This window comes from Accipiter gentilis, chromosome 25 (assembly GCF_929443795.1).
Source record: "Accipiter gentilis chromosome 25, bAccGen1.1, whole genome shotgun sequence".
NCBI lineage: Eukaryota > Metazoa > Chordata > Aves > Accipitriformes > Accipitridae > Astur > Astur gentilis.
The window spans coordinates 7,677,408-7,704,799 of NC_064904.1; the positions used below are offsets into that span (position 1 = coordinate 7,677,408).

Genomic DNA, 27,392 nt, shown 5'->3' on the forward strand with positions numbered 1-27,392 from the left:
AACAGCCATAGAATATTTACTCATAGGTCTTTACAACTATTTAATACCAAATAAGCCAAATAAGTTGCTCCTCTGTCAACTCAAAACTTAACTACATCATTCCCCGTTTTAATTTCAGCCAGGAGTTTGGCTGGGGTCTCTATCTTTTCAAGCTCTGATTCCTGTCAATCGGAGTCTTCATAAACAACTCCAGTTAATTCCTCCAGTATAGGTATTGCTGTAGGAGTTAAAATCTGATTAGACTGTCTTTAGGGGCATTCACTTTTCCAATGTCCTCTTTCTTTGCAAATAGTACCCTGGTCCTTATCTAAGGGGATCCTAAATTCCATATTTCTTTTTATCCCTCAGTTCTGCCCTTGTCCTCTTCCCCTTCTAAAATCTTGACCTCTAGATATGGTCCGAGGCTTGACAAAAGCAGCAGCCAATATTGCTGCTTTTTGCTTTCTATCCTTCAATTTTTCCTTTTCATTTTCTTTTTTCTCAGCCTCTTCTCTATTATTGTATACTTTATATGCAATTTCAATCAGCTGGGATATTGTCATCCCAGACATTCCATCCACTTCCTGTAATTTCCTTCTTCTATCTGATTGCCTTACAAACAGGGTGGTAAAAGACATTTTATTAGCTTCATCTTCAGGATTTAAATCTGTCCATTTCCTGGCCACCTTGCATAATCATTCATAAAAAGCAGATGGATCTTCTGTTTTACCTTGTACCACTTGATATAATTTAGCGAGGTTTTTTGTCTAGATATCCCTTCTTTTTTTTATTATTCCGTACAGAATTAGCTGGTGGTATTGCTTAATCATTAACCTCCCTGGACTCGAATTCAGGTTCCAATTAGGCTCCTGAATTGGCATAAACCTGTCATGGCCGTCTCTGGCATTCTGCCTTTCATTGTCCTTCCTTGCCTTTTTTATAACCATTCTTTTTTCGTCTGGTGTGAACAAATTATTTAACAATAGTTGAATATCCTGCCAGTCCCGGTTATGGTTTTCAATAATCATCCTAAAAGATCTATACATTTTATCAGGGTTATCTCAATACGATCGGCAGACCCTTTCCAATTCATTAAATCTGATGTCATAAATGGTACTTTTATATATACCAGCATACCATCAGGACCCACTGCTTGGCAAAGGGGGGCCTGAATTACAGGATGCTGTTGTGCTCAAGTTCTGCCTGCTATTGGACTAAAAGTTTCATTACCTCTGTTGCTATCTCCCCCCCCACAACTAGCAACACTTTCCTTATCTGGAGCTACTAACATCTGGATATTCTCCTCCTCATCTTCCAGTTTTAGGCACCTTTTTCCCAATACTACAAGCAGAACAACACCTTTGTGCCTTCTTAATATCCTCCATCATCATCATTACATTTGAATCAGAAGTTAACAGATTACATTTTTTCGGTATTTCATGGTTGTTCCTTAATGAGAAAAACAAATCAACATATGGTACCTCATCCCATTTATCCAATCTTCTATGAAACAACATTAATTAAAAATTGCATTATAGTTCAACAATCCCCTTTCTGGCCACTTTTCCCCATCATCCAATTTATATTTCAGCTACCACTGAGTACAGTACTCTGTCAGCTTCTTTTCTGTTAGGCGATGCCCTCCAAACTTGCCCCAATGTTTTAAAATACAACCTAATGGTGAACAAGAAGTTTCTGCTGACTGCTGGGCGCCCATATTTCTCCACAGAAAGAACATTCTCAACCAAGATTTCATACAATCCAGTCACCACTGTCAAACATATATGATCAGCTTTTCCTATGCGTGCAAGTGCTGTAATATCATATACGCCAGTTGTCACTGTCAAACACATGTTATACCAATTATTCATCAAACTAGCAATATCTCTTACCAAGCGTTGCACTGTGGTGTCGCTTACCCACTCCAGCTGAGGAGAATACTCGCAGAGTCCCCGATCAAACGGTCAGTGCATGCTGGAGTCTGGAAAGCAGTATCTTCCTGCCAGTGGCTGGCAAGTTGATCCAGGCAAGATGTCACGGCAGTCCCATCTGGGTCACCAAAAACTGTTGCGGATTCATTACCCAGTGTGCAATAGACCAATCTCACACACTCAGGAGAGATACTGCTTTTTATTCAGGCCTGGGTGCTCGGTGGACTTTCCACAAATCAAGCACACCAGGTTCATCAGGTGTGTCTCTTATACAGTAACAATTGCATATATTTTATTAAGCTACTCCTATCTAGTACATATTCAAACTAATGCATATGCATAGGATTATATAACCATGACACATCAAATGCCTTCTGCGCATGTGCTGGGGTCTTGGGTGGTCTTCGGTGGTCATTTGGGGAGGCATCCTCTCCTCCCTTTGACCACTAAATCCCTCTGTATTGGGTCAATAGTTCGTTTTCCTGCCAAGAGGGACGCATCATCAATCAGGAAGAATAGAAAGGACCAGAATGATCTTGGCTACTTCTCTAGGTATTATTAAAAATGTTTGAAGCTGAAAATGATTAACTAACTTAATTTAAAACAGGACTTTCTATAGCTGACATCAAAACTAGTACAGAAAATCAGATATAGCAAACTTCATTCTGTGTAGCAAAAAATTTGACATTTATAAGCAACTGAAACCAACATCATATACTTGAAAATTCAAACAACATGAAAACTGTTTATTTTTAGGTCTTGCATTTACTAACATCCCTTGATAATTGCCAAAAGTCTTGAAAATTTCTCTCTTTTTTGAAAGATGTAGCCAAATTTGAAGACCCTGAGAACAGATTTATTGTAAAAGAGATCATCAAAGAAATTGGGGAACCTCGGAATTATGGTTTGACAGATGCAGAAAAGGAGAATTTGGAACGCAAAGCAGCTGAGGAACGTCTTGTCAAAGAAGCTCAAGAAAAAGCTGAACGAGAGCGTAAAGAAGCTGAGGAAAGGGCTGAAAGGATGGCAAATTGGGAAGAGTGGGTAGGTTAATAGATATTTTTGGGAAACCATTATTTATGTGTTTTAGATGGCTTCCAGCAATCTGTTATGTAAATATACTCAGGAAGTACAGTATAAATTCTCTAGTTCCTTATATCATATGTTAGATCTGGGTTAGACTGTCTTCACGCTGCATTTTGAGGCCCAACCTAAGGAATATAATCTCTTTTTGATTACAGACAAACCTTTTTTTTTTTGGCATGTTGGTATCCGCATGTCTCTCAAATACTTTTATGATACTTTTCTTGTTGTTGCTGTGCCATAGCTTTTTTATTTTACCATTTATAAATAACTACTATAATCAGTAGTGATTTTCTATAACTAGTCTTCTAGGACTTTTGCATTTTGCTCACTTCTAAGCAGTTGACCAAGTCTTAATTATCATGCCTTTCAAACAAATTTTTAACTCAACACTGATCAATATTCCAGTCTGCATTGCAGAAAGGCTTCTGAGCTTGCAAGAGAAACACCTTTGAGAGCTGAATCCTCAGTTCAGTGAGGACCACCTGATGCAGTCTGAATGATGCTTTTTGTTTGCGAATACTTTAATAAGTACTTGGTATTTAGGCTAACTGACCTCACAGGATTTGCACATGATGCTTTTTCCTTATTTACTTTGCCACACCTAAGGACATTTTAGGTAAATAACCTGAGATGCATACTATAAGAATGTTCTTTACATCCAAAGTCAGGTTGTTTCACCAGAAGGCAGTAATTCTATTGTCTTATTTTAGAGCTATTTAAAAACAAATTGATCATTCCACAGAGAAATCCTTTTCTTACATTTGAATGGGGAGATAATAGCTTGAAATTACTCACTTTTAAAGAAGCATTTACATTGGTCTGATGTTGGCTTGTAAATAAGTTTTCTTTGTTATCTCTATGCTTATTTACAGCTTCATTCAAGATTAAATAGCATTTTGTACTCTCTGTAAACTTGTCTAAAAGATTAGTAAGGGTAGTTAACACATTTTTAGCTATATTCAATCCAAAGCCATCTAACTTTAAGAGAGCAAACCGTGCATTATTCAAAGTAGGTGTTTAAATAAAATGTGTGCTTAAGTTTATCCTTTTAAATAGGCAGATGCTCAGGAAATCTAAGCAACTATTCATTTGCCCTTAAGACTGTTGATTAGCTGCTGTCTTTGAGTACTGACCAAAGACCACTTGCAGGATTTATTAAATAGCACTCCTGGATTGAGTGAATAAGGTAAATATCCTTTCCATTTATTGATATATCTGTTTTATTTTAACATTGCTTTTGTATTATGCCTTAAGTATAGAAAAGCAGTCTTCAGAGTGTCATCTGCTTGCTGTATCTATATATGACTCAGGCTACTGATGAATAAAATGAGAGAAGAGAGAACAATAAAAATGTTTTTGATTAATCTTCTGGCTAAAACTATTATGGCATGCTATTAAGTGCTATTAAATGGAAGAAAGAAAAACTCGCGGTGGTTTTATTTCTGCCCTTCTGCCCCCTACTTTTTAAGTGTAATCATTGTATTTGATTTAACCTGAGTTCAAGAATAATTTTAGCTGGTGTAAACAGATGTAATTCACTGTGGTTTTAGTCTATTTAAGTCTTATCCCCCTCTGACATAAATGAAATAAAACCAAAACAAAGCAAAGAAACCAAACCCAAAACAAACAAACAAACACAATTTACAATTAGAGAGTCGGGGCTCTCTTCTGAGTAAAAATACTCTCCTTCCCCTCCAGTTCAAAGAACCTTCAAGAAACTCTGCATTTGCAGCAGTACTCATTTTTTAAGTGATACAGTGTATTTGAACCATTTTGCCAAATTTCTTATGGAAACAGCACAGGACTGGAAGACTTCAGAATAAACTTCCTTTTAGGTGTTAAAGAGAGAAAAATAAAATAATTTTACTAAGGAGATTATTTTTGGTTTCATCACATTAAATTCTTTGTCCTCAGTGTGCTGTGCACTCTAAATTTAATAAGCAGTTCATAATTTTTCATGCCAAGTTGTGAGTTTTAAAGTTCTGTCCACAGCTTCTAGCAGTATTTTTTTCTCTAGGCCACCACCGTTAATCAGTCAAGTGCTATTTGGTAGACATAAATCTTATTCTTTATGATTTTGTTCATTATTTGTAGAATAAACATCTGGAGGAAGTGAAAAGACAAGAACAAGAGTTATTGGAGGCCCAGTCCATTCCGCTGCGAAACTATTTAATGAAGAATGTCATGCCAACGCTTATGCAAGGGATAAATGAATGCTGTAAGATCAGGCCAGATGATCCAGTCGATTTTCTGGTAAGGTGATTACATCTTTTTTTCTTAAATACGTTTGAAAAAGCTTAATGAAAATATTCACGTAGACCCCGAAAAATCTCTGTTAACATAAGGACTTAAATTCCTTTTCCCCACTGTCATGATAACAATTAATTAACAGATAGTATCTGCAATTATGGTAAGCAGTAACTATTTTGAAAACTAAAAACCCAGCAACCACTCTTTATAGGATCAGTTGATGCTGTGTATCAAGTAAGGGCATAATTCAGCTTTACTAAACAGTCACAGGACAAGAATCACTACCAGAATTGGTTTCTCTTTGGTGTGCATGCTCTGCATGCCTTACATATGCTGCCAATTCTGCTGTGACAGAGACCTGTAGAAAGGGAGACATCACTCTCCAAGCTGATTACACCCCTCTAGGCACAATAGGACACATTACTGTAATGATGAAGAAAGCTCTTCAGTAATTCCCTTCACAATACACAGATAAATTAATGAGTAAATCCTGTAAGACATTTATAGAATAATTCAGTTGCAAAGGACCTCAAGAAGTTATCTAGTTCAACTTTCAGCTGAGAGCAGGGTCAGCGTTGCAGGCAAGAATTCAGATGCTGTAAAGTTATTGCTGTACTGCTGTTCTTCCTGCACATCCTAAGAAAGTTATTAACAAGCTATCACTGTTTTAATGAAGAGAGCCATTTTATTAACCAAGCAAAAGCTTAAAACGAAAGCGTCAGTGTTGCATACCACTTTAGGCACTAAGGAATATTTGTTTTAACCTTTTTGCTTACCGATGAGTGACAACTACCTGTAGCTGTAGGAGCATGAGATCTTCCCTAACTGCATTAACTTTCAAAGATCTGTATTATCTACTCTTCTGGGTCCAGAAATCAGGCCCTAGGGCACTCCCTAGGATTTTCCATGGAGTGACAAATACTGTCATTAATAGCTCACTTCCTTCTCTTGCCCACGATAGATAGAGGTGGGGTGACTGCTACCAAGAGGGAGAATGAGGTGGATGGTATTTTAGATGGTATTTCTGGAGAGAGGTTTCTCTGACATATCTGCCAGAAATTACATTTTAGAGGCGTTTAATACTTTCTGTGATTTTGTTTAAAGCAATGTGATCCACTATTTTTTTGTTATTTTGTGTAATTTTTAAAATTGAAGACTTGAAAGTAAGTATAACCTTGAAATTCTTCTATTTCTAGGCAGAGTATCTCTTCAAGAACAGTCCTGATATCGAATGAGATAAATGTTAAATCCTAACAGCTGTCAAAATTGTGAAGTAGAAGGGGAGAATATTTATCACGCATTTTAAATATAAACACTTAGTTTCTGCATTTATTTTTGTTTAGGCTTACTATGCAATCTCCATTTTTATTTCTCACACTTTAGTACTATGTTGTATTGTTTTTTTAATATTCCTTCTACAAAAGTACCATTTATTGCACATATTGATTAATACATCTACACATTTGTATTTCGTATGTTTATTTGAAACTGTGAACCATAAGAATCTGTTCTCTCTCCAAAATTTTCTTCCCAGATTTTTTCAGTTACACATTCTATTTAAGCAGTTTATTCTTGTCCTGATCCATAGCAGATGTAAGCAGCTAGCCTGAGGAAAACTTTTCTTGAAAAAAAAAGAAAAAAAAAAGAAAAGTGTTTTCACTGAAAATGGAAATAAATAGAAGCAGCAAGCTCTCTCATTTCCCCTTGCAGCTACCAAGAGGCAAAAAGCCACGCAACCTGGTCTTCTTGTGCTGTGCTTAAGACTGACTGGTAAACTGTTCCTAGCATAGGTATGTCATAAAACCTGGATGTTCTGTGGTATCAAATAAATGGGTATAGTTCTCATTTAATTCTCTTCATCATTCAATAATTGATCCATGTTTTTTATCAATCTAAACTTTCCAGCATATGGCTGTCATTCCCTTTTTTATTGACTTCATACACCTCTCACAGGAACTTTAAATATCTATGCTGACTGAGCTGGAACTGATAGCATTTTTGGTGTCAAACACATACAGGATTTTGTCAAAAGAGAAACCAAGGACTATTTGGGAGAAGGGGTTGGGGGGGGGAAGAGGAATAACTGAAAGAATGGTGATATAGAAACATTTTACACTTTTTTATTACTTTTAGTATTAGAATTGCAGATGTATTAATGCCCAATGTTCTTATTCAGATATATTTTTACAGAGAAACAATCTCATCTGTTTTCACACAGCCAAGTTAGTGGTGATAGCCAGGAACAGAGTTCAGAACTCTCATCTCCTACTCCAGATAAACAGATTTCTATATGCTGCCAATCCAAGCTACAATTTATCAAGATGAAATAATCGGTAATTTTAGAGAAATTTTTAGTTCGAGAGTCCTATTTTTCAGAGTAAAGATGAAAACAGGACGCTAAAAGAGGAGATAGAACAGGGTTTTTCTTGTGTAGAGTTGCTGTAATACATTCACTTCTTTCTAAGAATAAACTTTTGAGCTGCTCTGTAAAGAGAGTGATCTTTTTTTTTCTTTAAGTCTTCTGAAATTTACGCAGTCTATTACAGGCAGACCTTTCAAAACCAGTTATTATTAAAAGCTCTCTCTGCTCTGTGTGGGACATACAACCCAAAATGAGCCTGATGCAGGTAACAAAAGATACGCACGGGGCTAGCTTGGAACGGAAACCCTTCATTTCTCAGAGGCACAGAGGGGGGGCCCATTACCAACCCCGCCGAGCCTTCGCAGGGGCTGTCGCTGGGGGCCGGGACGCCCGCACCCCCCGAACGGAGGGCAGCGCTGGCCGCGGCCGCCCCGCTCCCCGCCGACCTCCCGCCTGCAGCCAGCCAGCCAGCCAGCCGCTGCCCCGGAGCGGGCCGACGTCGAGACCCTTTGGGCGGCTTGCTGGGGTTACGCGAGAGCGCTCCCGCCGCCTTACTTCCCGAGGCAATGGACGTCCGCGCTTTCCCTCGCTAGGAACGCCCCCCCCCAGCGCCCAGACGCACCGTCAGGTACGCCGAGCCCTTCCCGGCGGCCCCGAGCCGCGGCCCCTCCCCCGGCCGGCTGGGCTCCGCCGCCCCCGCCGGGACGCCCCGGTCGCCTCCGGCCTCGCTCGGGACCAACCCGGCCGCGCCAGAGGCAGGCGCCGCCGCGCCGCGCCTGGCCACACGCACGCACCACCTCGCAGCCGTTGGCGCTTTGTTTTCAAACTCCGGCTCGCCCCCCCCGCCCGGAACTACAGCCCCCAGGATGCCCTTCGGCCTCCCGGCCGTCTGAGCATGCGCGGGCGAGCTAGCGTGCGCGGCGTGCGGGGGTGGCCGCGCCGCTGCGTCAGGCCCCCCCTCGGTCTAGAACGTTGCTGTGGTAGCGTCTGGGCGCCATGTTAGAAGGCCGGAGGGGAAGAGGAAAGTGAAGCGGCGGCGGCCGGGCCTAGCGAGCGGCTTTTTCCTCCCTCTAAGGCCTGACCCCGGCCTGTACCATGGTCGCGGTTCCCGCTTGCTGGCGGGACGAGTGACCGGTCCGGAGGCGGCAGTGGTGGGGGAGGACGAAGAAGAGGAGGAGGGAGAAGGGGACGACGCGGTGGTGGTGGCGGCGGCGGCGGCGGAGGAGGAGGAGGAGGAGGGGCCGGAGAGACGATGCCGTTGTAAGTTGGAAAGCTCGCGGAGTGTTTTGGAGGCCTGTGCGTTGCCGGCCCTTACTCGGCGCTCTCCTCGCAGTGCCCCGTGCTCCCTGCCCGCCTGGGGCCTTTCTGCTGGCTCTCGCCCTTCCCCCTCCCGCCTGTCCCCGCTCCGGTCCCGGGCTCTTCCGGTGCCGCAGTGTGAGGGGCTGTGGATCCGCTGCCGCTTTCCGCCCACCGCGAGGACCTGTTCGCTTGCTTTCATGTGTCCGTCCCCCGCCTCCCCGTCCCCCCCCCCTATCGCTATGAGTCCCGGAGGAGATGCTGATGTGGCTTTTACGTTGTTGCTGTTGTCGTCGTCTCCTTCGCGATCTACTAGCGGCAAGCGTGAGGGGCCAGGCGGCCGCGGGGCGAATGTCTGCGGCGGCTTTCTTCGACCCGCTGTTCAGTCGGGCCATACGAAGTGGCGAAGTGCCGCATGTTTATCCTTTTCTGGCCCCGGCCGCGAAAGGCGAAGCTCTTTTTCTCCCCAGAGTCCCGACAAAGCCTCTCCGCCGGTGGCGGCGCGAACCGTTTTTCCTCGTTCCGGGGGCAGGAGAGACGCAGGCGCCGGTCCTAGCAGGCGACCCGAGCTGAGCCCGCTGTCCTTGCAGAATTCACCCGCTCCTGGGTGGCCCCGAGGGGAGCCCGCCGCCGGACCGCCCGGGCAGCGCCCCCGGCCGGCGGGAGCGGAGGGCGGTCCCGCACGACACCCCCCCCGCCCGCCGCCGGGGAGCCGGGGGGCTTTCTCGCTGGAAGAGTGGGCCTTGGGCTTTGGACCTGCCGTGCTGTAACCCTGCTGGTAGTCACGAATAACGAAGTGGGACATAATTTCATCCCGGTTTCTTCGCCGATTTCCTTCACCCCACCCCCTGCTGCTTGCTTTTGTTTTTTCTGTCCTTTTTTTTTTTCCTTCCTTTTTTTTTTTTTTTTTTTACCTCGCTGACGTTTTGACGGCTCCCGGTTGAGATGACAAAACTTCCTGCTCCTCAGTTCCGTAGTCCATAATGTCAGTATTTTAGTATCCTATATAAATAAGTTGAGGGAACCGATGATGGGTAGGTCATCAAACGGCTTTTAAGAATAAGGCACGTTTATATGCTAGGTTCCGGATTTTTTTGCGGGTCTTTTTGTTTGTTTTTTCTATTGAGGGAGAAATACAGAGAATTTGGGATGATTCACTATTGTTTCGCTATTATTATTTAGGATTATTCAGTATTGTTTTCAATGTGTAAACTTTATGTGAAGAATAACCGTGCTTGCCTGTTGTGCTTGTTTTATTCAGTCTAGAACACTGCTAAGTTAGTCGTGGAGTAGATAACGTGAGATGAACTTAACTGGAAGAGTTTATGGCAGGAAAAACCGTGGGTGAATGAAGAAAGGAAAATGGTTATGGCCAGTAGTTTCTAATGCTTGTATAATGAGGCTCCAATGTCTTTATAGATAAGTTTTGTACATGTTCATTACGGCAATGAAAAATTACCAGAAACCAGCTTTGAAGTTGGCCTCAGGAAAATGGGAGGGTGTTTATTCTGCCTGCTTTCATTCTTAGTTTATTTTATTGTGACTACGTAAATTCCAAATGCTTAATAACAACATTTTAAAGTTTGGGCTACTTCTATAACTTGTAATAATAGCGATCTTCAACTCTGACAAGTTTCGAACGACTTGATAATTTTTCTTAATGTAGGTGTTTGTGATACTTTAACTAGAAGCTCTTAAATAACACTACATAGTTATATTTGCACTAATATATTACTCTTTTCAGTATAAACATTACTTGGCAACTTCACTTATACAGGAGGTTTGTTTTAGTTAGGAAAAGCAAAGCTTTCTCAGATTCTGCATTTGTTCTGTCATTTGTATGTTTGGAGTGATTGAGTTTGTATTATTCAGTCCAGACTTCAAAGTGAACATCGTAATGCTAGTAAGTTGCAATGCTAGTAATGTTAATTCTTGAGTTTATGAAGTGATACCTCTGACTTAAGTTTAGAGGGGGGGAGAAAAAAAAAAAAAGGTGAGCTTAGGAAGTTCCTTTTCTGTATAGTTCTTTCCAGTTGATGGTTTCGTGCTTTTGGATGATAATCTTTTTGAGTGAGAGTAGAACAACCCTATGTCACTGCCAAATTTTCAAGATGACAAACAAAATACACGTGGTTTTGTTTTTGGTTTGGGGTTTTTTTTTTGTCCTGACCTTTCAAGACATCCTTTCAACTTCATTTTTCAGGGTGGTGGTTACAATTGACAGGCCTAGTCAGAGCTGATCTCCTATACAACCAGAGACTGTCATCACTTTTTACTTGAAATCATTAGTTCAGAGGTCTCAACAGGTGTACAGTGTTGTTGATACTGCGCTGTGTGTGTATTTCTCTTAGCAGTATGGTACAAAACTATGAAAGCAAACAAATTATTTATGTACAAGGCACATCAGTAATAAGAGAACAAATTCGTGTTCTGCTGATGTTGATAGCTGGCATTTGCAAAAGCCTTTTAATGTTTAAAAAATACTAAATTTATTCTGGGAACTTAGGTGATTTTTGTTAATGATTCTCATTAATCTCTTGTGTGAAGAAATTGCAGATGTATATGAGAAAACTCCTTAACTTTCAGTTGTTCAAAAAAGCTGGTTAGAAACAAAGGTGACTATTTCCCTTATTATAAAGATACATTTTAGTGAACTGTTAGGTACAGACTATTCCTGCATCATCTGAAATATAAGATGCTAGGGAGAAATGAAGCTCCCTAAGCTGTTCATATGTTTCAGTTAAGGCTAGGTATTATGCAGAAAGGCCACTGACTCAGTGAAGCAGCAGCTATGTTTATGTGAATTGATGTAGTCTTTTTATGTAATGTGGGCCTTTCTGACCCTCCAAATAGAGAAATAGAGCAATAGCACCATGAATCTGTTTCTTGTTAAGCTACTGATATTATTGTGCTTACAGCTTCTTTGCTGAACTTCCATAACTGCTGCAATTGTTGCAAAAGACTTTTTTTTTTAAAAAAAAACCAGAAGTGGAAGAGTGCGTTAAGTCATATATTTGAACACTTAAAAGTGCCATAAGTGCTATAAATTTTAACTATTGTTGGTATTGCTAACTTTCATATTAGAGTTTTGGAATGTTGTTATTTTTATTTTTTCAGTCATTATTGTAGACAGTCAAGCTTATTCTCACTTCTGAAGTAAGACTTTTTATATAGTTTCTTTCACTGAACTTTGCTTTAGACGTATGCAAAGTCATTGTTTTTTTGACTTTTAATTAGTGACTGTCAACTTGTATGCCAGGAGTAGTACAGCACTGTATTTAAAATGGCTTGTACTGATTGGGAGTGGATAAATAGTATGCTTCTGAACAGAGAGCGCTCAGGTTTTTATAGACTGTTATGGAAGGAATTAAATTATTCCTAACTTTGCAAAGCACAGAACCTACTTTAGAAGAACAATTGCCTTAATTTAAAGTGATAGCTTTATTAATCAAGAAGAAATTAATATAAAAATCTATACTGAGGATTAATTTGTTAATGTAGTACAGAGGAACTGGATGGCAAGTATCTGTGGTTTTGCAGTAGCTTTCAGTCTTCTAATGTCACTCCAAAAAGTTTATACCTGTTAACATGGAGGTACTGCACAGAACTACTGAGCAGAATTCACTGCTGAGACAAATTAATCTCCTACAGTGAAACACTTCATGGGATTCTTAGTTCTTGGTTTGATACTTCCTGATATCTTTTGATTCAGCCCTACTGAATTTCTTAAATTGCTACCTCTGGAGGTTGGGTTTTTTTCTCCAGAATAGCAATAAACCTAATTTTTGGTTCAAGTGCTGCCTGCAAAGTTCAGTAGAAATTTCTTTTGTTTAAAGCTGAGAAACTTCTGCAACTGTTGTGGATGGGTGTGTGTTTGGACATGCTACCTTCACTGTTCTTCTGTACAAATGGAAGAACCAGAGAGAACAAAGGATTGAGTCAAAGGTTAGCAGAACGTGTACGAATGTTCTTTCTTTTGCTATAGATGAGTCTCTTCTTCCATAGGTCTGTTGTCATTGCTCCTCCAATACCATGCTCAAATCTGTTTGGGGTGTCTTGAACATCTCATACTGACAGTTGAAAACTTAATTCATGGTCTAAATGACCCAACATTTTTCTGCTAGATATTAAAACTTCTGTTCAGGAAGGACAGCTGGATTGTCTTAACCATTTAAAACATATGTTCCCCGGTAACTGATTTGCACAGACTTCATTAAGACTTCCTGCCTAGATTTCTGAAATTTTGTATGGAGTGACAGCGTTGACATTAAGCCAGAAACTACTCTGTCTGAAATTGCCAAAGTCAGTCCTTGTTGGAGGAGGCTTCAAAACAAGCAAACAAACCCTCTCAAAGCACTTCCTCTGAAATCTGACACAGTGGAGCTTGAGCTTTATGAATTTAGCTCCAACTGATTGACCAGATGGTGTGATGACCAGTATTGCTTCAGGAATCTGACTTGGGTGATTTACATCAGTGTATAAGAAAGACTGAGTCTTACTGAGGTAATCAGTAGAGGCAAATAAAGAAGAGGGGATAGTCACTGAGCTTCCTTAAGTTGTGTATTTTGTTTTGGTATCTGGAGGCAAGACTGAATGAGCCAAAGGTCCTGACTTGAAGTTAAAAGTTTAAAGTTAACATTCTGTGGGTTGTTGGCACTATTTTAAGACACTTAACAGCCTGCTGTTTCCTTTGCTTCACTAGTGCTGGCCTTACTGCTCATATCTGTCTACTTAATCCTCAGCTGAGGTTCAGTGATACATGAAAGGGGTTACATGACTTCTGGCAAAATTAAGGCTTCATAGCCAAAAGCTGGAAGGGATTTTTGCATGCACCTGACACACATTTAGATGAGTTAGATCTTGGGTGGTTGAGATCTGTTTCAGGGTGGATCAGGGGTGAGTTTTAAACTTACATGGGACTCAAACTGTTATAATTTGTTAAATATTATGGCATCTGTTTTTAAGATTTCAGTTGTTTGTGTGTTGTCTTTCATTTCTATGAAGCATCCCAAATTTCAGGAATGTGATGCTTAGATAATGTGGTGCTGATTGCAGCTGTATTTTGTTTGTAATAAGAAGCATAAAATTTTAACTTGAATAATATGATAAAAATATCACCAGTAGAACTGAGGTAGAGTACCAGGAAGTGAAGAGGAAAAAGTGCATAGAATGACAGGGGTTTTCAGGTTGAGGTAAGAGGAGGGTTAAATACAAAAAATGCTTGAATAGGAAGTTAGTGACAGGATTCTTGTTTCTTCTGAGGATGGAGAGAGGTTCCAGTGTTGTAGAAGAAAACAGTAGTACAGTACTTTGAATTTGTATCTAATTCTTAGTTATGTATGTGGCAGTACATACATAACTGTATGTGTATAGATACACCTGTATTTGCTCTAAGTCTATTTTCGCTTTATGTGGATTAGTGTTCAGGCTGTAACCTGATCTTTACAAGATGCATTGTCAAGTTTTTTTTCCCTTATCTCACAATCTTCCCCCCTCTACCTTAGAACAATGTCTAGTCACTTCCATTTGAAGGAGTTCAAAGGTGTACAGCTCTGGTAACTGTAAAGCCTCTTACAAGCTTTATTTGTTGGTTTTGGTTTTGGTTTGTGTTTTTTTTCTTCCACTTCTGCACTCTGTTGTAAAATGGTTTTAGCAGTGGCCATATTACCAGGGTCTGTTCTTTTTAATTCAGTAGTTATTGATAACAATATAAGAAGATACTGCCTACCAAAATTTTGGGTTCTGAAGAAAAAGTCATTTACCTGTACTGCTGCCAGCTTAGTACAGACTAGAACTTTGTGTGTGTTTGTGTTTTTATATGGGGGGGAAAAAGTACATGGGCATTTCTCTGAGAGTCAAAATTAGTTCATATTTGGATATGAAATATTGGATCATAATACTTCAGAATTAAACCACTGTAGCTGTTGCTCAGTTTGCAGATAGTTTAAATTGTCAGCATACACTCTTCAAAAATTCAGGTCAAAACAGAGCTACAACAATAGTGTGTTAAATTTAACTCTGTCATTTTTTTGCAGCTTTATTTCATACTTGTGCTACTGACAGGTAGCTCATACTCATAGCAGAGTGAGAGCAAGATCTTCATGTGTATATGAGGTTGACAAGAAACAAATAAACAAAAAAGCCCCAGACTGTATCTTAATTTTCTTTGTGATCTTAAAAAGAAAAGCTTTGTGGCTGTCTTGCTTTTTTTTTAAAAAAAGCAAGTCCTAAACATGTTTTGAGTTGAGTGTCAGACCTTGACAAGGTCTGCCAAATCTGCCTCTGCTGTTGTCAAGATTGAGTAGCTGGGATGGGACCTTCTGTTGCTGTTCAATACTCTTTGGTTTTTGTTAATGCTTAACTAAAATGACTAGCAGATTTGACATACCACCAAGGTATTGACTCCCCCCAAGGCCTTAACTTCCTTAATCCTCTCAGGTAAAAGATTAGGGTTGATATTTACCTGTCCTTTCTCTTTGAATAAATTTGGTAGTTTAAACTAAGGGATTCCAAAAGTGACATATCATGACATGTCACATATAGAAACTAGAATGTCCATATGTCTTTTCAAGAGGGAAGATACTGGAGTAGAGTGTGATCTTCATGGTTTTAGGAAAAAGTAAAAGGTAAGTCTAGGAGTGTTGATCATTAGCATTTTCTGGCTAAAATGTAACATGTAAATACAGCATTAAAGTTGGAAGAATGACTACTTGAAGTTTATTTCTCAGTGGTAATTTACTTTTCATTTAAAAAGCAGCTAGCAAATGCTTTATTTGAAGTTTCTTGGTGTTACGGGATGCAGGGGCTGCGGAGAGGATATACTTAGTTGTTTATTGCATCCTTAAATGAGTTTAACAAACTTTCTTGCCAAATACCATTTTTTCTATCATTTTATGAAGGCATGTTTCTAATGATCTTTTGGTGTGCTACAAAAGCCTTAGAATAGCCTTAACTTCAACAGGTGTAAACAGCTGAGCTTCAGTTTAAATGTTTTCAGCTGGAAATAAGCTAAATTCCCTTCAATACTAATATATGTTAAAATGTAAGCTTCATTGTGTCTTCTGAAGTTGTAAAAACTTCTAGAAGGCAGCTGTGCTGGGAAGTGTTACATACCATCCCAGTGAAAGTGTTCTTATTGACTCCTCAGCCTTCAAACACAGGCAAAATATTTGTGTAGGAAGGTCCTGTGCTGTTGACATCCTTATTTCATTCTTATAAAATACATGAATATAAAAGCAGTAACTGTAAAAACTGTAACTGTTTTTGTGTAACAGTTCCCAAAGATGTATATCAGGTGATCGATTTGATAGGTTGTTAAAAGCTGTCCTTTTAGTGAACAGTTTCAAAGCTTATTTTGTGCCTTATGACCATGCTCTGATGGCCCTGTAGGGGTTGGAGATAAATAGTGGTTTAAGTCATGTTGACGTGGTGTTTTGTGAAGACAGACCTGCACATTGCATTGCCAGGGTTATGCTGTACACTAGATAAGGGAAGCAGTCTGGTGTTTGGTTGGGTTTTATGTATTGTAAATTTGGGGGCAAAATGAAGGATTATTTTGAAGTTACTAGTTCTCAGATTGGTGAAGCATGGCCCTTACAAGCAGGTGGAAGACAGAGGGCTCCATCAGCATTACTGACTTTACTGGTCTGCTTCACAGAATCTGGGTCTGAGTGACATTGAGTCTTTTTTTGAAATCTAGTAACAGCATCTACCAGGCTGTGTTTTGCCAGCCCTTTAAATAAAGTCTAATATCTGTTGAATTGGATGCAGTTTATAGTTACGGATAGAGTGAAAATTACAGTCAGACCATCACGAAATGGTCACACAAAACTGAAATATCAATTGCTTCGTATTACTGCTTTTAAAACCTGTAAAAATAAACTGAAAAATCTTAAATTAAAAAGCAAATTTATTTTTTTCAAATTAACAGTTGGCAAAAGGGGAGAAATTGTAGTTCAAATTTAACTACTTGCTTTGTGGTATAAGTAATAATATTTGTAGTATCCAAAGGATGTTTATGTATTGAGACCTTTTGCTTTCTGACTGCTTTTTTTAGTAGCAACTAAGTGGCTGAAGCTACTATTTTTGTTGACATTCCTAAAATCTTTTTTTCCCAAAAAAGAGAAGAATTGTTTTAGTAGCTTCCTTTGTCCTTAATTTGATTTACTGTTTTATATAATTCATCTGAACAACTTTTTTTAATTCATTCACACATAAAGCCCTAAGGTCTAGAAGATTTGTTCAGCTGCTACCAAATTCTTAATTAGGCGATTAAAAGCTCTTAGCTGAAGGAAGCAATCTCAAATAATGTTCCCAGACATGATTACTTGGGGTTGACTTTTTTTTTAGTGTACGGTTTTTTAGTATTTTTGTCTTTTTGCTAACAAGCTAGAACTTGCTTTGTGAGTAACTTGCTTTGCCAATGAATTCTTGATTTCAAACAAATTATAGTACTTACAATAGTTTTTAAATGGGTTTAACTTGAGGAAAATCATATTAGGTTTTATTGATTCCTGTCAATTTTAAGATGTTCTTTTTTAACACTTAGTCTTCATGGAAATGAGGAATTAAAACCTGAGGAGATGATGACAACAGATTATGGAAGTAAATGTGAAGTTGTACTGTAGTTTTTGCACGTGTAATATGTAGTTAGCCTGAAAAATTGTTTCTCATTTTGTATGATGGAAATATTGTATAACATGTATAAACATGAAGCACTGATAATATAGCAATATACTGGGGAATGTTACGCTCGCCAAGAACGGGAGTTTCATGTAAGCTGTCAGCTTGAATTTTTGATATGGAGGATTCTCTTTTCTTTAGACTTTATCTCTCTGAAAGTTGAAGGAGACCAAACTGATGATAAAGCTTTTGCCCTGGTAGAATGAATAATTGAATTCAGGAAAAAAAATTGATGCATAATGTGAGTTAAAAATAATAGTTATACATTTGGTATTAAACAAAGCGTTACTTTATACTTTTGAAAGGGAGTAATCTTATGTAGTAAGAATATAACTTAATGCAGATACAACACTTCTACACAAGCATTGCCTTAACTTTCAGGTAATACCTGCTTTAATTGTTGGTAAGGCTTTTTGAATAGCTGTTGATATAATACATGTTTTCTGAAATGTGTATTTTGATGTGAGATCATAATGTTTTTACTGGTCTTTAAAAGGTTGGTAAATTAAAGTAACAAGTTTCAGAAAAGAAACTTCTAAGTGTGCTTAAAACCAATGATTTGTCATTTTCAAAAATCAAAGGTGGGAGAATAATATCTGTAACTTAGAGGAAAGTTATCTGTATATCAATATAAAACTAGTAGTTAATGCTGTAAGTAACCTTTAGAGTTTTTTAAATAAAGACTTAAGTGGTCTATTATTTTTTTTTAACCTGTGAAGTATATAATGAGCAAGACTAAGTGTTCTTAAATTTAAAATTTGGCTACATTAAATCTTAAAGTATATAATTCATTCTACAATACTGAATATGGTTAAGAATTTTTTTTTAATAGCTAATGTTGTTGTTAGTACCAGTTCAAAAAAGTTTTAACTATACTGGTATAGCATGCAGTAATCGCTGAATCCAAACACTTGTATGTTACACAGGACCAAGTTTAGTTTTGAAACACTTAGAATTACTAGCCTTAAAGCTCAAACTGTTCTGAAAATAAGGCTGTTTAAATGTGAATGTCGCAAGGAAATATATGGCCATTATGAAAGACTGAACGGCTGTTTTTCATCCAGGATGCTCATCTAGGAAGGCTGTTATTAGTTCTTACAATATGACGATAACATTTGCTGAAATTCTTTTTTGTGGTCTCCTCTTCTTTTTTTGCGATGTTGAAATACAGGGGATTGACTTGAGAGTATGTATCATCCTTGTGCCTGAGGTTTGGGTCCATATCTATCTGTAGCTTGAAAAGTGCAAGGCAAGGATGCTGTGAGGGCTTGTAATTGGACTGTTTACTGGTGAACTAGGTCCTTGCAGATTTAACCCATTGTGCTAGGTTAGATTTACTTCAGGCTTAATTTCCTACTTAGAGAAATACTTACATGAAGTAAAACATAATGTTGAGGGAACATGACGATGTGGAAAGGGTACTGGTTACATCATTGGTACTTGTGCTGGGCCAAGTCTAGCACAAGCCTGGTATTTTCATCCCGTTGTCTCCCCCCCTACCCCTCCGTGAAGCAAGGCTATATGTAATATTGCCAGCATGGATTGAGCTAGCTGACGTTGTTCGTCTAACTGTCCTGTTGTGTTAGCCAGCAGAGAAGTCAGCTGAAAGCTAACTGTATGATGCTGATGGGCTCAAAATACACTAAAACCTCCTTATGTGAATGTTTTGAGCATGTGAAGTCAGCTGGTGTAAAAGATCATGTCTCATACCAGCTTGTAACCCTGCAGTCAGTATGTAGAGTTGGAGAAAGGTAATTCTATTGTTGCCCTTAATAACACAGATTGATCTGGGATGCAAATCCTGACAATAAGCTTAACTTTTTATTTCCTTAGTGTGTCTCTTGTCTGTTACTCTGAGAAAAAATTTTAAATTTTAAAATTTTAGAATTTTTTTTGTGTTGCTTCTGTCAGTAACTTTATCTAATTGCCTTTATTAGTCCTGTTACAACCCAGGGATCACAAACACAGCAACTACAGAAGCATTATGGCATTACCTCACCTATCAGTTTAGCTGCCCCCAAGGAGTTTGACTGCATGCTTACCCAGAAATTAATCGAAACCCTAAAACCTTATGGTGTATTTGAAGAGGAAGAAGAACTGCAACGCAGGTGAGTAAACACTCACTCTAGCACTGTTTTTCTCCTATCTTGAGATTCATGTAGTTGACTATTGAACCCCAAGCATGTTTGTGTTCTTTCAAATGCTTTCTTAAAAGCCTAATGAAATATTGAGCTTGATTTTTCTCACCTTAAGAGGAATACCTCAGAATATAGTAATGAATTGAAATTACCTTTAAATTTTGGAGGCTGTTTTGCATATTTTTTCTTTTTTTTTTCTTCATAACTGTTCTGTTGTAGTGGCCCTTATACTTTTTTTTTCCTTATTAAGCTTTCTAGAGCTTTTTGCTCTCTACAGCTTCTCACTGTTCTTTTAGGTGCATGTGTTTTATGAATTAAGATTTTATTTTGGAAGTGAGTAGAATTCATATGCCTAAAATGTGCGTAGGCCTTGCGTGCTTGTGTATTTTCTGAGCTTAAATTATTTGAACGTCTTTAAAGGGGGAAAAATAGTGGGAATGTTGTAAGAGTGACTTTGTTTCAGTGTATGTATGTATCAAGATCTGTAATTAGATCTGCAGTATTACTGTAGTTGGTGTACTGTATAATGATGATCAGGGTCTTAAAAAATACTACTGGTTTGGTCCGAGTTCATGATCTGTGATTCTGCTGTTTTATCAATAGGATTCTAATTTTGGGAAAACTAAATAACCTGGTAAAGGAATGGATACGGGAAATCAGTGAAAGCAAGGTATGGATGTATTTTACATGGAACTGCTCATGCTAAGACTGCTGTAGGAAGACAATTCAAAAATATGTTCGCAGTCTAAATGGGATGAGTCTTAGATTTGGGGATCAAATTTGATTTAATTGGAAAAAAAATACCACCTTTGTGTAGCTTCTTTTGTTTCCATGCTGCATCACCCCTTCAAAGTAGAACCTTGTCAAAGAAAGAAACTGATAAATATTGCAAAAAGTCACGGTAGTTGCAATAGTTGATTTTCAATTGTTCCCGCTTCTCCCTAGGTAGAAATATAGCTTGACTTTTTGTCAAAATACATACGTGTAGTACTATGTTAATTGTATGCTTAGATTGATTGGCTTTGTGAAGCCGTGCTAGATCTTAAAATGCACTTCTTGCAGCTTTATGATCTGTTGTCTTTTTCTTTAATGTCAGTCCTGTAATATTAACTTCTGTAGACAATAATGATAGTAGTGTTTTTGCCAGGTTATAGTCCCTCACAACCCTACATACACCTTCTGAATGATTATAGACTTGCAAAAATGTAAAGATAGAGGTGGCTTTTTTTAGGGGTGAAAGCCTTATTTTTTCCAGCTATTTTGCTTTGAGTATATTTAGGATTGTATTTCTTCCGTACACTTCTCTTACGGAATGGGAATTTATACACGAACAAGATTATGGGTGGGGATGACCCTGCTATATATGTGTTGATCCTTGAAAACAAAATATTGAGAGTATCTTGATTGGTGTAAGATTGGAAACTGCTTAAGTTAATCCAATATACATTGCAAAAGAATTAGTTTTTTATTTTTTATATCTTTTGCTGTGTAACCATTCATGTAGGTCTTTAGATTGTAACATTGCATCCTGTTATAAAAGAGTAAGACTCTCTTTGCCCACAGTACTGTGGATTCTAGAGTTTTTTGAGGATAGAAGTCTAGGAACTTCAGTAGATGTACCTGAACAATTTTACACAATACTTCTCCCAAAACCAAACTTTTATTTAAAGAATGTAGTATGTTTGTGTCTGAAAGTAATTTAATAAGCATTGATAAATAGTATTTTTCTGTTCTTCTAAATTGGAATCCATCATCAATTTCAAAGTCAATCTAAAATGCCTGAGTATTAAGCAAAATGGGTTTAATATGCATAATATTTTAAAGCAATTGCACCTGAAGTGTACAACTGCTGGAACAATTACCAAGTTTGAAATATAGTTGAAATGTTACAAATAGTTCTCAGGTGGCAAACATACCTCTGTCTTTTCTGTAAATACTAGGAGTATTATTTAAGTAGTAACTACACCTTAACATAAATTATGCAGTATTTTTCCTTTTGTTTTAAAATAAATTGTGTGTGTCATTATAACTTGTTAAGATAAAATAACCAATTTTATTTGCTCCATTTAGAATCTTCCACAGTCTGTAATAGAAAATGTTGGAGGAAAAATTTTTACATTTGGATCCTATAGATTAGGGGTTCATACAAAAGGTAACATTTACTTTTTATTATAAAGAACTCGTGTTTGAGCTAATGATGTATCTGTAAATGTCACACTTTAACAAACTTGCTGTCTTTTGAGGTGGTGTTAGATTTTTTTTAAGCTTTTTTGTCAGCCATCTCCAGTCTTCATTCTAAATAAAACAAATAAGTCCCTATATTATGTTTTTGTCATGGGTTGGGAAAGAGACGGAAAAGTTGGAAATTATTTAAAAATAGAGAAAGTTGTATACTTAGATTTTCATGTTTTGTTCTTTGAAAATAACTACAAGTGTTCCACTGTTGAAAAAAGAGTATATGTATGTATGTATTCAGTATACTTAATGGTCATGAAATTTTTTTTCCCACCATTTGGTTTTACTTAGTATTCCCAAAGAAAAGCCATTCTACAGGAAGAGAAGCTAGATTTTCCTGTTTAGTTTCAAAAAAACCAAAAACCTCTGGCTATTGCTGGCATTTCATGTGTGTGAAGTGTGAGTAACTTGTGCTAATAAACAATTTCAGGTGCTGATATTGATGCCCTGTGTGTTGCACCAAGACATGTGGAAAGAAGTGATTTTTTCACATCGTTTTATGAAAAACTGAAACAACAAGAAGAAGTAAAAGATCTGAGGGTATGTGAACTGCCTGATACAGCTAGGTGAACTGATGATGCTGAAAAGTTAATAGTGAAAGATGATGCATTAAATAAGTAAATATAACTTTACTATTAAGGCTTGCAGTAGATTTTTAGTTACCTGCAGCAAAGCCTATCTTCATAGTTGAAATAAATAGAGATTCTTCGAAATTTCCTCTGTTCCTGCTTAACAGAGACGCTTGTTTAAAAATCTGGATGGCAGAATGATCTAGCATGTGTGTTAGTATTGCAAAATTTCTGCTTCCTCTCTAGCAGCAGGCAGATGCAAATGTGTTAGCTTGAAAAGGATCAGGACCAAACTTCTGTGTGTTTATTGAAGGTTTTAAAGCATACAGTTATACTGCTGTTTTTATAATTTCATGCTTATATAAACAATTGCAGTGGTTGATATTAACTAAACCTTCTATATTGGCTGTCAACTGTGCATGTGAAAATGGAAGTTACATTTTTCAGTGTGTCTCATTATTAGATGCTTGTCCAGGATTTTTTAGCATGGAAAGATGAAGATATGCCCTTATAGGAGTGGAAGACACACTGGTATACAGTACTTTGTTTCTATTGCACCTGAATGACAAGCCTCCCTAGGTCAACTGGTGGGAGCTTTAATCATCTTAGTGCTGGCTTGGAGTAAATTTTCTCTGCTGCAATTGGTGGGGTTGTTTTGGGGTTTGGTGGTTTTTTTTTGGGGGGGGGGGTGATGAAGATAGCTGCTGTCAAATCTTAAACATTGTTTGGTTTAGTCTTGCTCCCCTAAAATAAATGGAACTGTCTGCAGCGTTCTTCCACTCTGTGCATCCTGTAGCTGGTAACTTCCAGGGTAGTCTAAACATGCAGTGGTAATACTTTATGCGCTGCACTGTTTTGAATGGTTTATTATCTGAACACTTTTAGTAATCTTTAAATCCACATGCTATAATTAAGGGGATTCTGATTTTTCAAATTTCCAGTTAACTTTGCTATAAATTCTATCTAACTCAAGCTAATGTAGTTGATTTAGCATCAAGGTAGGTCAATGTATGCAGTTCAGTTTAGCTCTGCAGTGATGTGAATAGCCTTTAGGTAAGGGTGTCAAAACACTTCAAAATCATTCCAGCTAGGTCTAAGAAAGTTTGTACATCTCCATCTTTAGGGAACCTAGACTTTCTTAATGGTTACTCTAGTGAGTGAGTCTGAGAGACTTGTGAACTTCATGTTTTGCTTAGGATCCATCCTGCCAACCAGTAACATTAAGGTAAGCTTAACTAAGGTTACGTGCATAGAGTAGTGTTGTCTCCTCCTCTTGTTAAGAATTGGGACACTCTTAGAACTGTGTTTAGCCTTTGGCAGTTACTAACACTTCTTATTTGGAGGTATGCAGTGTTCTTCACTTTTATGAAAGCAGTGCTCTGCAGGTCTGCATTTACTTAAGATTCTCAGTTTAGGAAGGTGTGTCATGGTTTAACCCTGGCCAGCAACTAAGCACCATGCAGCTGCTCACTCACTTGCATGGGGAAGAGAATCGGAATGAAAAAGGTGAAACTTGAGGGCAGAGATAAGAACAGCTTAATTGGAACAGAATGGAAGAAACTAATAATAACTATAATAAAGTGATGTTACCAATAAAAGGATTGGAATATACAAACAAGTGATGCACAACGCAGTTGCTCACCACTTGCTGACTGATGCCCAGTTAGTTCCTGAGCAGTGATTTCTGCCCCCCACGCCAACTCCCCCCACTTCATACACTAGACATGGTATGGAATACCCCTTCGGCCATTTTGGGTCAGCTGTCCTGGCTGTGTCCCCTCCCAACTACTTGTGCCCCTCCAGCCTTCCTGCTGGCTGGGCATGAGAAGCTGGAAAATCCTTGACTTAGTCGAACAACTGCTTAGCAACAACTGAAAACATCAGTGTGTTATCAAGATTATTCTCATACTGAATCCAAGGCATAATACTATACCAGCTACTAGAAAGAAAATTAACTCTGTCCCAGCTGAAACCAGGACAAGGTGTTATTCCTAGCTGATTGCAGAGTAGATATCTGGTTCCCTAGTTTCATCACGGATGCTGTTTGTCAGAGTACCTTATTAATGACAACATTTAGGAAAGATGCTCAAGCTCTGGAGAGTGGTAACTTGCAACTGGTTTAGGTGAAGTCAGACTGCATAGTTACACAGTTGTCTCCTTGTCATTTCTCACTAAAAAACTGACTGCAGAAACAACAGAAGTAAGAGAACTCTTAGACTAAGAATCCCCATAGGTTGGCCTTAGAATACTTAGAGATCCTGTGAGGAGTAAAAGATGCTTGATCATGTCCTACATGTAGTGAGAAACAGTTGGACCTTGAAGTAACATCATCAGAGCTGGTTGGTATGAGTTTGGGTTATAATTAACATCTGGACTGTTGTAGCACACAGTCAATCGGTGCTTACTGCATAAATCCTCAATGGTGGAGAAAGACATTGCTGACAAAAATTGACCTGAAAACAGAAAAGCATCTGTGTAAACAGTATTTCATTGTGATTGTTTAGACCTGCTAGCTATTGCTTGTAAATGTTCTTCTCTCTACTGAAAATAAAATGTAACTTTTCTCCCCTCAGGCTGTTGAAGAAGCTTTTGTCCCAGTTATTAAACTTTGTTTTGATGGAATAGAGGTAAAGAACATTTATTTTGTTTTGGTAGAACATGGTTAAAATAGTTTTCAAGATCTCCATAACTCATGTAGTATTTATTACTATGAATGCTATTAAGGTGACTCTTAAGTTCATATTCAAGTCCTTGGCAACAGTCCTCAGCTGTGTAATTTTAAGAGGGGCTTTAAGACTGAAACAAATCTTTCTTAATGTACTTAAAACTGCATGCAGAGTATCTCCCTGTTCTTTTTTAGGCACGGCTACCCAGTTGTACTGATTAGTTTACTGACCCGTAGAGTACCAGTATTGGCATTATTAAGTCTTAACATTTAATAGAAATTATATTCATAAATAATGTGGCTTCAATAATTTTTTGGCTGCTAATGATTAACTGTTCAAACCTTAATTCAGATTTGCTTCAGTACCTTTTGCTGTCAGAAGTTGTGTGATCTTTGATCTGCTCTCAAAAATGTACTGCTGAAGGCAAACTGGGTATCCCCTTTGTTCTGATCTTGTCAGATGTCTATAATACAGAACCAAAGCAATGGTTTTGGTGCCTGTAGCCTGATGTATCATCTGCCTTGGAGTGATTAACTTGCTTAACTTCATTTCTACTATTTTGGGAAAAGTTGCCAAGAAAACAGGAACACTGCTTTCAAAAGATACACTGTTAATTTTTCTCAGACTCTTCTATAGTCAACCTATCATCTTTTCTTGGTGACAAGACAAAAACATATGAACTGTTCATACACACAGTTCATCAGACTTGTAGCTGCAATATATCATCCAGTAACTGGTCAGTATAAAAAGGGTACTTCACAGCGGGGAAAGAATTCCCATGCTAATCTTGTGACACATGACATGATTTGAGGAGCTGAGGTATTGTATGCAAGACTGCACAGTTCCTTCTCTTCCAGTCTGAGTTAAATATCTGCCTTGCAGTTATAATGGTCATTAGTTATGGTACTAGTGATTTTTGAGTATCAGGAAGATAAACCACCCCCTTTGCCCTCATCCATCCAGCTTTACTTATTTGTATTTTCACTGACATTTGTGTTAGTTGACACTTAGGCAGAAACGTATTTTCTCCCAATGAGAGAGACGTGCAGAGAAATGTGATGCCATGCAGTAAGCTAGCCTGTGACTTTGTGTCTGTGTCAGCCATTTTATTACTATCCATGTTTAGTTGGGTGTTAAGAACATTTTTCTGGAGAACCTGTTTTCTGTTTACATAGCTTAGGTATCCGTTCTAAATATTGAAACTTGCCATAAGGCATCCTCTGGTTAGTCTGGGGTTTGCATGGTTTTTTCACTCTTTTACATTCAAGCTAGTGTTGTCTCTCCTTTTTAAAAAAAGATATTCAAAATACAAACCAAAATAGGGAAATAAAAGGATTGTCTGCTATAATAGTAGTATCTTGCTCCAGTATAGTAATTTATAATGGTCTCTGATGGCTTAGGTTTTTGACTGAGACTTAACCAGTGTTACTGACAGTGCATGAGAGTTCTCTAGTCTTGAACACTAACTTATCATAAGCAATCTTTATACATGAAAGTGTTGTTAGGCCACAATTTCAGGTGGTTGCGTTTGTGTCCAGTATGTCAGTATCGAAAGACCTTAATTTAATTTTTGTTTTCCTAATCCAGGCAAAAGGTATCAGAAGTTATTCTCTTTGTAAAGAAAACCTTAGAACTGAGGAAAAGGACTTTAGTTTTGTGATGTTGCTATCAGTTAAACTTCAGAAGTTTCTGCCAATACCAGTTTTTACATATTCACTTTATGTTCTTGCTTAAAACAAACAAGAATGTTCTTGATTTTTTTTTTTTTTTGTTGTTCTTACTGTAGAAAATTGATTCCTCCCCCTCCCCCCCCGGCTGAAAAAAGACATAGGACAGGCTATTCATTTCTTGATTTGAAAAATCCTTTTATTGTCAATGAGCTTTGAATCTTTAGAGGTGCTAGACCTTCTAGAGATAAGAATAGAACTTCAAGCTGAAGTTAATTTTGAACTTGTTTTGCACTGAAAAGTAGTACATTAAACTTAGTAGAAACTTCTTGTAGTACAGAATGTGGTTAAGACCAGCTATTAAAGACTTGAAATCAAAAGTGCACTGAATACCTTAGAAATTACTTTTCTTTGGAGAAGTGCTTCATAGTTTAAAATAGATGCAAAGTTTTAGGCACCTATGAGAAGTTCTTAATTTTAAAATATCTTCAGCTTCATTTTGTCTGAAATAATCTTAATGTAACTAAAATT

At 38.1% G+C, this 27,392-nt stretch overlaps 2 protein-coding genes across 11 annotated transcripts in view; both read left to right on the top strand.

The window, feature by feature from the left end:
* The window catches only part of AK7 (adenylate kinase 7), a 32,711-nt gene extending 26,179 nt beyond the window's left edge, over positions 1-6,532 (top strand). For all 3 annotated transcript variants that reach the window (XM_049828791.1, XM_049828793.1, XM_049828792.1), the window contains 3 exons: positions 2,734-2,954; positions 5,091-5,249; positions 6,443-6,532. In XM_049828791.1, coding sequence (XP_049684748.1) covers positions 2,734-2,954; positions 5,091-5,249; positions 6,443-6,481 — 419 coding nt within the window. In that variant the 3' untranslated portion in view covers positions 6,482-6,532. The remainder of the gene's footprint in view (positions 1-2,733; positions 2,955-5,090; positions 5,250-6,442) is intronic.
* A 1,997-nt stretch (positions 6,533-8,529) lies between these two features.
* Positions 8,530-27,392, top strand: part of PAPOLA (poly(A) polymerase alpha) — a 50,225-nt gene continuing 31,362 nt past the window's right edge. For 2 of the 8 annotated variants that reach the window (XM_049828784.1, XM_049828785.1), the window contains exons 1-6: positions 8,531-8,868; positions 19,524-19,694; positions 20,328-20,394; positions 21,795-21,876; positions 22,390-22,499; positions 25,102-25,155. In XM_049828784.1, the coding sequence (XP_049684741.1) occupies positions 8,861-8,868; positions 19,524-19,694; positions 20,328-20,394; positions 21,795-21,876; positions 22,390-22,499; positions 25,102-25,155 (492 nt within the window). In that variant the 5' untranslated portion in view covers positions 8,531-8,860. Of the gene's footprint in view, positions 8,869-11,905; positions 12,850-19,523; positions 19,695-20,327; positions 20,395-21,794; positions 21,877-22,389; positions 22,500-25,101; positions 25,156-27,392 lie in introns of those variants that run through there. The other 6 variants (XM_049828783.1, XM_049828787.1, XM_049828786.1 and 3 more) reach the window with 5 other exon arrangements.